The sequence below is a fragment of the Hermetia illucens genome, chromosome 1 (genome assembly GCF_905115235.1).
Source record: "Hermetia illucens chromosome 1, iHerIll2.2.curated.20191125, whole genome shotgun sequence".
Lineage (NCBI taxonomy): Eukaryota > Metazoa > Arthropoda > Insecta > Diptera > Stratiomyidae > Hermetia > Hermetia illucens.
This window is the reverse complement of record NC_051849.1, coordinates 210,982,690-210,996,464: the sequence shown is the minus strand read 5'-3', so window position 1 is coordinate 210,996,464 and position 13,775 is coordinate 210,982,690. Positions and strand designations below refer to the sequence as shown.

The window sequence follows — 13,775 nt, the reverse complement described above, 5'->3', positions numbered from 1 at the left end:
GGCCGGGTTGAGGATATTCAAAAAATTTTGCAAAAGATTGTGGTAACATGAAACTTCTCCGATTGGCAAAATCCCGGAATAGCTGGCAGCATTCAGAATCTCTCTTGAGGAGCTTTTGGTCTCCGGATCTAGTGCACACCGGTTTCTCATGCTAACTAGCAAACCGTGAAGCTTGAGAAGATCGGCTCCATGATTGGACGGGAGACGTCGGTACGTAGAATTCAACGCGCGGTGAAGCCCTAAACCGATCGTTAACAATTTCAGTCCGTACGTATTGACGTTGCCAATGCGCAGCACGTCTCGTACAGTCGGAATGATGTTGAAACTTGTGATGCTGATGTTTTTTGAGTACAACTGATACAATTCTCTCGAAACCACCTCTGATTTCGTATACGGCATCTCCTTTTAACGTCAGACAGTGGTTGTACATCTGCATCAATAATAACGGTCGAAGACTACGCTGCACGCTGTACATAACGCTCGCCATTTAAGTCCGGCAATTCCTACGTACAATGTAAGGAGTTGCCATTCATATCTCAACCATGCCCTGATAACTAACAGCATCAATGTAATTTCGAATCCAAACAACGTAGCATTTTTTGGAACTGTCCCTGGTATCATTGACCACTATGCCATCATCCTCAATATCCGACATACCGATCGAGCCATTGGCCCATCGCATAAGCATTGCGATAGAAAAAACTCTATCTCAGATTTCCAGTTCGCCAACCGAATAGGTCATTCGATTGAGCATGCCCTCTTAGTTCTGAAAATCAATGTCCTGCTCGGAATTAATTGCAAGACACCTAAAGTAGCTTGCCTCCTTGACAAATGGAAAACTGTTGACTCTGTATGGCAATTGGGACTCGTTTACAAGCTAAACAACGTCCTTCATTTCCATCTGCACGTCTTCAAGTTAACTCTTGGTTCTCTAGAAGGATCCAGCTGAAATCCTACAAGGTCAAGTTCTCTATGTAGCCTTTTTCACAGCGTGTATCCTAAATTTTTGCTCTCACACCCACCTCATCAAGATCCCCATCATTTGCACCACCACAAAGAATATTGTACGCGTAAAAATACCAAACAATTGTCCTCAAAGGAAAAATGAAGATGGCACAGTGTCCTTAAAAATCCATACGTCTCCAATCCCAACAGTGGGGCAGATTTCTATATTGGCGTCACTGTACTCCACACTCCGCTTTAATAAACCCACTCTACCAAAAGTCAAGATTTTGCGCTGTTATTAGTTAATCGGACCTCTACTCACTTTCACTTATCACATGGACAGGCTACGCCTTAAGAAGCAGCAGATTCTCCAACATTGTACCGGCATATTCAAAAACGACGATTATGGGAAGTACACATTCAACCAGATCCTCTATGAAACCTCCAAAACACCACGTATCGACGTCGGGTATGCGGTAAAATTCCTTGAGAGGTGTCTGTCATATCCTTACCCATGAATGTCTGGGGATTAAAATCAAAGTGGAAGTTCTCGGCTTGAATTAATTCTCACAAATTACCCTTTTCTATAAATGTGATCACTGTCTTTTCGACAGACAAGGTAGAGTAGTTCTCTATACAGCTCCCACTTCCACGCCCAATACATTCCTCCATCAAAGCATAAACACCCTTTATTTCGTAATCCTCTTCCTCCTCAGTTTCTTCCTAATTTTTCTTAGAACATCTACAATAACGATCTATCTAGAATCAACCGTATAATGAAATATTATTAGTTCCAGTTCCAGTTTTAATATTAGATTAAGTTAATTGCTAAGGTACCTGTTAGGATAACTTTGTCTGAAATTCTGACGTCCATATTTATTAATAAACAAGTCGCGAAACCGGAAGCTGGATGCCACAGGTACGAAAGGTTTTGTGCATTTACGTAGCACGTAATATATCCATATATTATGTGAGAGTATCCACTTTCGGGTGATATTGACATTCATAGTCTTCAATTTTCAAAGAAGCAACAATTTTGACGTATCATAATTTTGTTAGTAATAGTGCGATTTCCACTAAACTTTGTAATAGCCTACATCACAGCAGCAATTTCGTGGTGCTAGGATGAATTTAAAGGGGGTTTCCAGCCAATTACAAAAAATTATAGTAACATACTATTATTAACTTTATTTGAACAGATATCGATATGGAAGGTATTTCGGAGCCCAGGCACCATATAGTGGCAGCCTCCTGATTTTTTTTCAGATTCTTTGGTTCGGTAGTTTCTGATAATGGCCCCCTTAAAGAAGTGGTCACTTTCAACCCCTCGCACTCCCTACTTTTCAAACAAATGTCAAAACTAAGACCGGCTTTGAAAAGTACTAACCGAGACCTTTAATTTGATACCCCACATGACTATATTTGATGGAAAAAATTTTACACCCCCCTTTTGCATGTATGGGGACCCCCCCCCCTACACCCCCCTTTTGCATGTATGGGGACCCCCCCCCCCCCTTAAATTCAACGTAAAAGGATGTAACTCACTGTATGTGTGAGCGTTCACAGTTCCCACCTTTGTACCAAATTTGGTGTCAATCGCTATAACCGTCTCCGAGAAAAATGCGTGTGACGGACAGACAGACAGACAGTAAACCGATTTTCATATGGTTTTGTGTTTGTAGCAGATGCCCAGTGTTTAGGAGAGCCTTGAATGCAGTAAAGAAATGAGGTTGATACAAATCAACCTCAACCACTGCGAGGCAGCGCAAGACCTTCTCTCGCAGACCATCTATGAGAAGGGAATCGAAGCTGCCATAATCAGCGAGCCTTATCGCAACAATAAGAGCGATGCCTGGACTGCAGATGTAACTGACAAGGCGGCAATATGGGCATGTGGAAATCAAGCCATCCGAGAAGTTGGATTCGTCAGGACAAAAATAGCTGGTATCTATATATATAGTTTCTATGCTCCACCAAACGCGACGATAACAGAATTCGAAGGAATGCTAGATATGCTAGTCTCGGATGCAAGAAGTCGAAACCCCAAGATCAAAGCTGGTGATTTCAACGCGTGGGCCGTGGATTGGGGCAGTCGCACTACGAACACCAGGAGCCGCATCCTGCTCGACGCTTTCGCGGAGGTGGACTTGGTGCTTGCCAACACGGGAAACGTTTCCACTTTTCGTGGGACAGGGTCGGGCTCAATGGTCGATCTGACATATGTGAGTACCACAACGAGGACGCATTCATAGAGATGCTATTGAGAGGCCAAAATCCCGGTGGTGCGGCTACGGAAAAGGTAGAGTAAATGATGGGACGCATAACGAGAGCATGCGACGCTGCTATGCCGAGGCGACGAGTTCTCGCAAAAAGGCGCTCAAACTATTGGTGGAATGAAGAGATCGCGGTGTCACGGGATGCATGTTTTCGTGCTAGGAGGATCTGCCAACGATCTAGAGGAAGACTAGACTTTGACGAGAAACGGCTAGTATATGTGAACCTTCGAGGTAGGCTTAAGCAGGCTATGCGGACCAGCAAGCGAGAATGCTTCAAGGAACTTTGCACAGAGGCAGACCAAAGCCCCTGGGGAGCAGCATACAGGATAATTATGAAGAAGATGGGAGGGCGAACACCACAATTGACCTGCCCGCATCTTCTGCTCGATATCATGACGGCGCTCTTCCCCTCGGATAAAGCGAGCGTAAACAACACAAGCAAGCATTGAACGTCTACACCATATCTGCGGTAACTGAGGAGGAACTTACGCAAATTTTGCTGGTGATAACAAAGCACCCGGCCTGGATGCTGTTCCCAATAGAGCCCTTAAACTTGCTGTTAAGACCAGACCCGACTGGTTTATCAGCGTGTTTGAAACATGCATGATAGAAGGAGTTTTCCCCGACCGGTGGAAGAGGCAAAAACTAGTTTTGCTCCCAAAGCCGAATAAGCACCCAGGACACCCATCATCATACGGACCGATTTGCCTTATAGACATGGCAGGAAAGATGCTCGAAAGGGTCATCTACAACAGACTGCTCCCTATCATCGAATATAAGGATGGACTATCGGAGCGACAATTTGGATTTCGTCAAGCCCACTCAACGATCGACGCTGTAGATGTTGTTTTGAAGCTGGCTCGAGATGCGATGTCGTCTAAAAAATGCTGTGCCGTGGTAACGTTGGACATAAAAAATGCGTTCAATTCCACAAGCTGGGAGTGGATAAAAAGCTCACTGGCTAAAACGGGTGTCCCTAGTTATTTGACTAAGCTCAGTTACCTTTCGGAGAGGACACTTTGGTACGACACGGATGAAGGCTCCAAGCAGTACACCGTCACCGCAGGAGTACCACAGGGCTCAGTGTTGGGTCTTTTCCTGTGGAACGTGATGTACAATGCGGTCCTTGTCCTTCCCGTGCCAAAGGAGGCCACGATAATCGGTTTCGGAGATGATCTAGCTGTGGGTGTCATCGCGAAACAACCTGAAAACCTTCAAGTATACGATAACGAAACCATTAGCGCCATAAAAGCGTGGCTGGAGATGGTTCAGCTTGACCTTGCGGAACAAAAGACGGAGGCGGTCTTGATTATCAATCGTAGGAAGAGGGATACGGTTAATATTCGTGTTGGTGGTCACGTCATCACTTCGAAACCGGTTATCAAATACCTAGGGGTGATGATTGACGCTAAAATCAATTTCAAGGGACATCTGGACTATGCCTGCGCGCATGAATCCTAACATTGGAGGACCAAAATATAGTCGCAGATTACTTGTGGCCGGAGTGATTCGCTCCACACTATTATACGCGGCACCAGTTTGGGGGGAAACACTAGCGTGTGAGAGTAATGGTAAGAGGGTAAATATGACTTACCGCTTAGTGGCGCTAAGGCAACGTGTGTTATTGCGGGAATGATCCCGATAAACATTCTAGCAAGTGAGACACGCTGCCTGTACGAGACAAGGAAAATGAATCCTCCTGAAAACAATGAAGAATACCGAAAGACGGCAAGGCGAGAGTCGCTGGAGAAGTGGCAGAAACGGTGGGACGACTCGCAGAGGGGTCGCTGAACCCACACTTTGATTCCCCGTATTGAGGAGTAGATCCAGCTACGACACGGCGAGATTAACTACCATCTGACGCAATTCCTGTCAGGACATGGTGGTTACAGGAACTACCTGCACCAATTCAGGCTGGATGATTCTCCCTTGTGTCCTGAATGTTGTTGCACACCTGAGGACCCGGAGCATGTTATGTTCCACTGACAACAATTTTTCTCAGAAAGGAGGAGTCTGGAAGACTAACTGAAAACCAACCTAAGCCCACAGAACATCGTTGGGGAAATGTTGAAGTCGGAGGGAAACTGGTGTGCGGTGAACTCCGCAATCAAAAGAATAGAAGAGGAGCTTGGAAGAGCGGAGCGCGCAAGGAGGACGCGAAGAACGGAAGGCCTGGTCGTTTAAAGCGCAGTCCACCCCGCGAAGTAATGCTTTGCGGGGGTCCCGCGGGGAAGAAAAAAGGAGAAAGTGGGGGTGGTTTTAGTGGGTGAGAATCCCACACGCTGCTGCAACCTGGCGTGGCAGTGTCTTTGTAAGGTTTCCACCTCCATCCATAGAAAAAAGGCAGACAGACAGACAGTAAACCAATTTTATTAAGGTTTTGTGTTTACATTTTTTGAGACGTCCCTAAAATCAGCAAAACTAAAGCCGCTATTTTGTTTCTTTTAAGAGTAAAATAGAAATGAAATATTTCACTTAAATATAACTTATTAAGACCACATTACTTAAAATATTTAAAACATAACAATTCTATAAGGAAAAATCCTGAAAACTGGCTTATTTTCGGTAGTTTACAGATATCTGCCGCCTTGAAATAAGATTAATTTGACAAAACGTTCATCATTGTAAAGGAATAAATAAGCAACATGTCAAGCGAGACTCAGATTAGGATTAAGTTTCTGTTTTTCATAGTTGTGTGTGTGTGTGTTTTTGAAAACAGATTTAGCCAATGCCACTGATACTCCAATTGCTGGCTCCGGTCCCGGCATAGTGGAGATTAACCCCTCTTTGGCTAAAGCGTCCGAGATTTCATTTCCCTCTATGCCACAGTGACCAGGTACCCAGAGTAGTTCCACCGTATTGAATCTAGACATAGAGTTCAAACGGTTTCTGCATTCCTGAACGATTTTCGAGGTGATCAAAGAACTGCTCAATGCCCTCAGTGCAGCTTGACTGTCACTGCAGATTGCGATGCGCCTGCCCTTCAACCGCTCCTCAATCACCCAGTTTGCCACCCTTAGGATCGCATAAACTTCGGCTTGAAAAACCGTTGCATATTGTCCCAAAGGAAAAGCCCACTTCTCGTTTTTATTCGAGAGGTAGACTCCGGCTCCAGAACCCTCTTCTGTTTTTGAGCCATCGGTGTCCTCTGGCATTCCTCTGGGTCTTCCCAGTCCTCTCTACGCTTTTTCATAGTTACTTCCTATATTTGTGATGACCAAACACTGATAAATTTCCCGGTTCTGTAGTCAAGTATTTTATGTTTGTATGAATCGGCAATGAATAATACAGGGTGCGGCAACATAGCTTCCTTTTTTAAAATGCGCGCCACTCAGTTAGTTGATGTCATAGCGGAGCGCTAGTGGTCTCGTTCAAGATGGGATACTGTAAAGTTTTGTCCCGACACGGTTCAGTCGCCATCATGCGTTGGAATAGTGAGGAGCGTACCTTTGCCGTTGAGGTTTACTTTTCAAGCGGATGTTCGGTTATTGCAACACAGCGTGCATTTCGGAGTAGCTTTAATTTAGCCCCGTTGGCTCCCGTCCCAGATCGCAAATCAATTGTTACATGGGTCACTACATTCAGACAAACTGCAAGTGCGACAAAAGGAAGAACTGGAGTCCCTCGGCCCGTTAGATCACCTGAGAACATTGAAGCAGGGAGAGCGTCAATGTTGCGATCGCCACGGGTTCTGCGCGCAAACACGCATCTGCCTTGGACTATCCGATCGTTCTGTGAGAAGAATTCTTCGTGATGATCTTCATTTTCATCCCTATAAGATGGCGAGAGTGCAGGAACTTTCAGAACGTGACTTCAATTCTCGGATGAAGGCGTGTGAGTTTCTTCTTGATGTCGTTCCCGAGGGTGCTATTGTTTTTTTTTAGCGATGAAGCCCATTTTCATTTATGTGGGTCGGTTAACAAACAAAACATGCGCTACTGGGCTGACACCAACCCTCGAGAATTGCATCAAAAGCCTTTGCATTCACCCAAAGTCACAGTGTGGTGTGCAATTTCCTCAGCTGGAATTATTGGTCCCTGGTTTTTTGAGGAAAATGAGGCTACAGTGACATTGAATTCGGACCGGTATGTAAACATGCTACAGAATTTTTTTTTCCCACGGCTAGAAAATTTGAATTTGGGGGACACTTGGTTCTAACAAGACGGTGCAACAGCACACACTTCAAGAGCATCGATGGTTGTTTTGAGGGAACACTTTCCAGAGCGCCTTATCTCAATTAGAGGATTTGAAGACCAACATCCAAGAAGAAATTGTCAACATAACACCTGCTATGCTAACAAGAGTCATGACAAACGCCAGAAATCGGTTTACGCAATGTATCGAGAATGGGGGACGTCATCTAATAGATTTGATCTTCAAAACAATGTAAATAAAAACTTTAGACATGTACCTACATTATAAAAAATAAATAAATATTTTCCGATGCATACAATAGTTTTTATTGAGTTTTGAAAAAAGGAAGTTATGCTGCCGCACCCTGTATATTACATGAAATACACTTACTAATATGCATTTTTTACATATCTTTAAGCGCCATTTGGAATCTCCTTTTGTGCGATTTTAAATTTTGTGAAATGAATTAATATTAAATATCTCCAATTCCATTTAATTACGTTAAAGTACGTTCAGATGGAAACAAATATACACAATAATGACTCTCATAAATTGTCAAGCTTTTCCGGTTTGAGCATTCCTTTCGATAGTGCGACAATATGGCTAATTGAAACACGCAACTTTCTTGCAGTCTGTCGAAGAGGTCTTGATTGCGCAAGGTTGCAATTTCGCGGTGCATTTGGGAAATCTTTTGCAGTGCATCCATTGTGTACCAGTATCATGACCATTAGAACTGGTTTCATGTTTGCGTAATTCATAGCAATGATGGTCATACCCTAGTGAAAGTATTGAGCATGTGATATTATTTTCCGGATTAAAGAAATAGCAGGAGGAAAGCAAGTCGGGCTTAGGAAATTAATGTTTAATTTATTTACTGACCAGATTCGGATATGTGCATACGCGGCTAGAGTGCATGAAACCAGCTCTTTGGCGGATAAGAGGGAAGTTTTGCAAAATATGTTTCGTACCAAACTAAGTTTGATTTTCCTTAGTTGAGCGCGAGTTGGGTTTTGGTAGAGTCAAATCTCCGATCTGATGAATCCTTAATGACTCATTTAATGGGATTCCGGTAAGTGTATCCAAATCTGTGCTGATGAACATTAATTTAATCTGAACCTTTTCTAGACTAATAATATTGGCGGCAATGGGCCTAGGAGCCCTTTACATGTTCCACTTGCTGGCGCAGGACTACAATAAAATTCGACGACCCATCAGTACAATCCGGTCCTTTTTGCGTTTGAAACGTGAGGTTCAACAAGATGTGGAAAATGTGGAAACTGTGAAAAATTTCGATATTGACTGGGACAAGATTTTAAAATATGATCCGTTAAACTGTTTGCAATCTCTAGCATGTCAACTGTTTGCCGGTGCTGAAGCTCACAATGAGTATGGTGAAAATATAAAAGTTTTGTTACAGTACAGTTCGTTAAAGGACCCATCTGAACCCATTGTTTCCGCTGTTAAAAAAGGATTGGCGTACAAAGGAGAAGTTAAAAAGTGTATGAAAGAATATCCTTATTGTTTTTATTCAGCAAATACCATGCTAAAAATCTTGCGTATGTTTTCCATGTTTTTTCAATGAATAATTATTTTATTTTGTTAACTATTTTATACCAAGTGAGTCAACATTTTGTAATACGTCTAATTTAAAAGATTTTTCTTATAATATATTTTTGTGTTGAAATAATTGAAAAGTTGATTTGTTGCTAGGCAGTAGGAGAAGTAATAATAGCAACTATTATGGTGGTGTAACTCACCCATATGGTTCTTGTAAGTGTCTTCTATATCTCATTAGCATCATCATCAACGGTGCAACAACCGGTATCCGGTCTAGGCCTGCCTTAATAAAGAACTCCAGACATCCCGGCTTTGCGCCGAGTTCCACCAATTCGATATCCCTATCTACTACACCATAACATGTCATATGTATCATTCTTCCCTTATTATGATCTTGTTGGGAGTAGCTTAAATGATTGAGCAAGTGCACTTTATTAAAAGAAACGGAAACGAAAACAATGAGATCGCTGAATTGATCTCATTGCTTCATGTTCGAATCCTTGTTCATCATGGGTGACTCATATTCGGCTTTGTGCTTTTTTCCCCTCCTGTGGATCTATAACTTGCACAGCATTAAGGGTAATAATAATTAAGTGAAGACGTTATGTTGGACCAGGGACATAACACGCTAAAATCACGCCAGAAATGAAGACACCCCCGATTGATATGGAAATTTATTATGGAAAAGTTGTGGTAGAGGTGTCTTCAATAGCTCAGTCACATAGTTATGGCTGACAAGACCTCACTAGTTAAAATTGGTCTGAACAGCGATTCGATCGAAAGAGTCAAAATTAGGTATTTTTAATGGTCAAAAAACCATCCTAAGTGGACGGGGACGACCGAGAGAGAAAAGCTATCCCAAAAACCTAAAGAAATGGAGGAATTGATCATGAATATCCACCCGTGAGTAAAGAGACACACAGACCACATGATTTCACCAAACTTCGAGACAATCGGGTCAGCCGTTTCCGAATAAATCTTGTGTGACAGACAGCCGGACAGATACACATTGAATCGATTTTAATAAGGTTTTGTTTCACACAAAACCTTAAAAAGTCCAACGTGCGAAAGTGCGAAAAAAAGCGCGAAACCGTTTTTGAGGCGGAAAACTCTGTCAAACAATAAAAACGTTCGATTATCTGCAGATACTCTTTAGTATAGCTTCTAACTCCTCCTTTGTTGAAGTATCTTGGAGCGGCAATTTTAATCTCGAGAAGATAAAGGAATTATAAAATATATGGCGGATGCGGTAAAAAATTCATGTTTTTTGCTATTGTTGATTTTAAATTTATTCAAAATTATAACTTGTAAAAGTCTGCCTCGGTTATAGGTTGAATATGTTCGGCATGGGGTTCTTGATGACGTTTGTGTATGGCTTGGATTCGGCACTTGTCTAATCCTAATTCCATCCGAATATCACGGCTAAACTTGTCTACTATTCGCAACAAACTCATAAAATACTCTTCAGTGGCAACACACAGTTTTCTGTCATCTAAGTACATCGAGTGTGTCAGCTCGCACTCAGCGCGTAGGCTATATTTTATTGCGAAACCATGCCCCTAGCATCATTCAGTAGCCGTGGGGCGGTTTATTGCTATACCGAACCAATGAATCACCTTGAAAGAAGCGTATGCGGATGGTCTCGGTACCTCCAAATGAACGCATTAATAAGGTGGTATGCCACCCTATCGTAACTGTCGTAATCGATATAGCAACTAAAAAGATTTCTTTGGCTTCTACTTCCTATCCTACAACTACTAGGTCGATAGTGAGCTGCTCTTGACTGAACTCAGAAGCCCTTCTCTTTCGTCATACTGTCGTAGCCGACTGCATACAACAGAAAGTTTCTGCTTTACTGTGTTCAGAATTTCAACTATGGGTGTTTCGTTGGGAATAATACGGCTAAACCTCCTGGACTTTATTCATCACTCGTCTGCTGTAATTGCCAGTGCTGAATTTAGTCAGCCTAGCCACGTCATGCGGTAATGAGTCTCGCCGATGTCCCAGACGAATTTTTAATTTTTTTCACTCAAACCAATAACGTGAAAGCGAAGCATCTGGCCGTGTAATCTGACAACTTTAACTGCACCACAACAAACAAGTGATTGTGGTTGCGGCGACATATCAGCACAAATTCTAAACACAATCTCATCATTGATTTGAGAAAGAATTCTCGGAGTTGCTGGAGATGGGGATATCTGGTCTATCTAAGGTATCCATTTTCGAGAATTCTACACACACTATTTAGAATTCGCTCCGAACTTTAGCGGAGACTTCAGCTGGACGGTAAAGAAGAGTGCGAGTACTGAAACTGTTGCCTGTAGTGCGGCATGGTGTTGTTGATGTCACCGCTTCTGCCCCCATCGACTCTTGGCCACCAGTTTCCGTGATGACCTCAAATCGAACACGCTCCCTGATGACGGCCCGGATTATGTCACTGTGGGTAATAAAGCGGTACTGGTCCACGATTCGCTGCATAGTCACGTTCGCGTGTTGTCGAAAACGCTCGATGAATTTCTGTTGCTACAGGGGCCGGTAAGATATGACTCCTGCCGATTATCCGTACCGGACCTTCGATTTCTCCTTTTTCTTATTCTTGATTTGCATGTTATACCTAACTGCTAGGTATGGTAATAGCTTCCACAGTGAGTAATCTGCAAGACAGCGAAATTTTTGCACTTTTCTCAGCTACCTCCCTGCGCGCAATCTGTTTCACCACTCTGATTTATGTGAAATTTGCAGCAAAGAAAAATAAATGTCTTCCGGAAAGCACGTCGATTTCGCTAGCTCGGCGAACTTCAGTAGCTATTAATAACTAAATCCAGGACTGAGTATCTGACCAGTGTCGAGGCACCATTGGCTTAAGGAAATTTCAGGCCTTTTTAGTCTTACCTCTGTAACATCTACTACCCCCTCCAGGTCTCTCCAACTTCCACCAAGCTTGCAGGCTCCTCTGTTGTCACATTAATTATCTTCTTACTTATTTTATAGTTTCCTTTCTTTTCTCTCCGTATAATTCTTATTTCTAACCATCTTGTGCATCTCTCCCTAACCCTTGTCTAGTCGAGTATCTTATTCGGAACATTGACTGTTGTTTTTAAATTTTCCGTTCCCTTTCTCCTTCCTCTAGTATACAAGCATAATCCATTCTGGGTCCACTATTAACTTCATTTTTCATCAACGACTTTCCCTCGTGGTGGTCAAAGGGTCGTATAGGTCCCAGGGCGAAACGTGGATTGGTACCCACGATGGAGCATAAAACCTGGGAAACGCCTGCTGAACCAACACCAACAGCACTCTATAATACCACACCCTATCTCCACCTCCACGTGGTGACCGCTGAGAGCTCTCTTTCTTCATGAAAAACTGCAGACGGTGAAGGATGAAGGCGAGTTTCCCGCGCCTAAAAACGGGACAAATTGTACCAACTGGTCTTCCAGGTTGGAGGTTGGGTAGGGCTGATTGCCCACCATGGAAAACAACTTGTTACGAAGCCACAACAGGAGCCTCGGACTGGACGGATAACACTACAACGAACCGGGTAACGACAACGGAATAACGATTTGTACATTTTCTCATGGAACGTGCGCTCCCTGTACAGAGAAGAAGCTGCTGAGCAGCTAGTCGATACCCTGTCGCAATATAAGGTTGATGTAACAGCGTTACAGGAGATGCGTTGGACAGGGACCGGTTTCCTGGTGAAGAGTCACTACACCATATATTATAGCGGCCATCCAGTAAACCATGTGCTCGGAGTAGGTTTCTTAGTCAGCCAAAAAATGAAACCTGCTGTTATCGGCTTTGAAAACATAAGCGAACGGCTATGCACTCTGCGCTTGCGAGGTAAATTTAGAAATATAAGCCTCATTAACGTTGACGCTCCTACAGAGGAGACTGCAGAGTCGGAGAAGGATACCTTCTACGAGGCAGTAGAAGGAACCCTCGAAGTCTGTCCCAGATATGATATCAAAATCATACTTGGGGATTTTAACAGCCAAGTAGGGAAGGAGCCCGTATTCAGGCGATACGTTGGATCCCATAGCTTACACCAAAATTCAAATGATAACGGACTGCGGATCATTCAATTAGCAGTGTCACACGAAATGGTTTTTGGTAGTACCTGGTTTGCGCGGAAAGCGGTCCACAAACATACGTAAGCCTCTCCAGACGGCACCACGTGTTGATCAAACGCCGCCACCTCTTAGCCTTGATGAATGTCAGAACATATAGGGGGCCAATATAAACTCGGATCACTATCTCGTTGGCATGGTGCTCCGAGCTCGAATAACAACACCACCCAGAATCCCCGTGAGAGTTAACACTGAAGCCATCCACAACATAGACCTCCGCAACATCTATAAGAGGGAAATGGATGCCGCAATAACCGCAGTCAACAGCGATTCTGGAGATGAAGCATCAACAAATGATTTTCGCAATCACCTGAAGAACGTTATCATAAATACGGCCACAAACATACTTGGTCCCAGGCGCAAAAAGAGTCGGAACGGCTGGTTTGACGATGAATGTAAGCTAGCTACGGAACGGAAGAATGCTACATATCGAGTAATGTTGCATTCTCAAAGAACGCGGGCACGCGCAGAGGCTTATCACGAACTGCGGCAAGCAGAGAAACGACTTAACAGACAGAAAAAAGAAGCCTGGGAGAACCAACAGATCTGTGAACTCGAAAAGTACAGGGAGCAGCCGCACCAGGTGCGGAAGTTTTACCAACAAAGTCAGCACACCTCGAAGCTCATCCTCCCGAGACAAAGAGGCAAATCTCATTTCCGACAGAATCGGCATATTGGAGCGATGGGTTGAGTACTTTCATGAGCTACTGAACAACCAGGACATCGGCGAGTT

The 13,775-nt window shown here is 43.5% G+C and overlaps 1 protein-coding gene across 1 annotated transcript; it reads left to right on the top strand.

Moving 5' to 3' along the window:
- Window positions 1–7,922: 7,922 nt before the first annotated feature.
- On the top strand, window positions 7,923–8,982 carry LOC119646148. The gene is made up of 2 exons (XM_038046505.1): window positions 7,923–8,424; window positions 8,481–8,982. The coding sequence occupies exons 1-2, from the start codon at window positions 8,402–8,404 to the stop codon at window positions 8,935–8,937; spliced, it is 480 nt and encodes a 159-aa protein (XP_037902433.1). The 5' UTR covers window positions 7,923–8,401; the 3' UTR covers window positions 8,938–8,982.
- Window positions 8,983–13,775: the final 4,793 nt, after the last annotated feature.

Coding starts and splice junctions, on each gene's coding strand:
- LOC119646148 (XM_038046505.1), top strand. CDS start 8,402: ATGACTCATTTAATGGGATTCCG. Junction 8,425..8,480: donor ACTCATTTAATGGGATTCCG/GTAAGTGTATCC, acceptor AACCTTTTCTAG/ACTAATAATATTGGCGGCAA.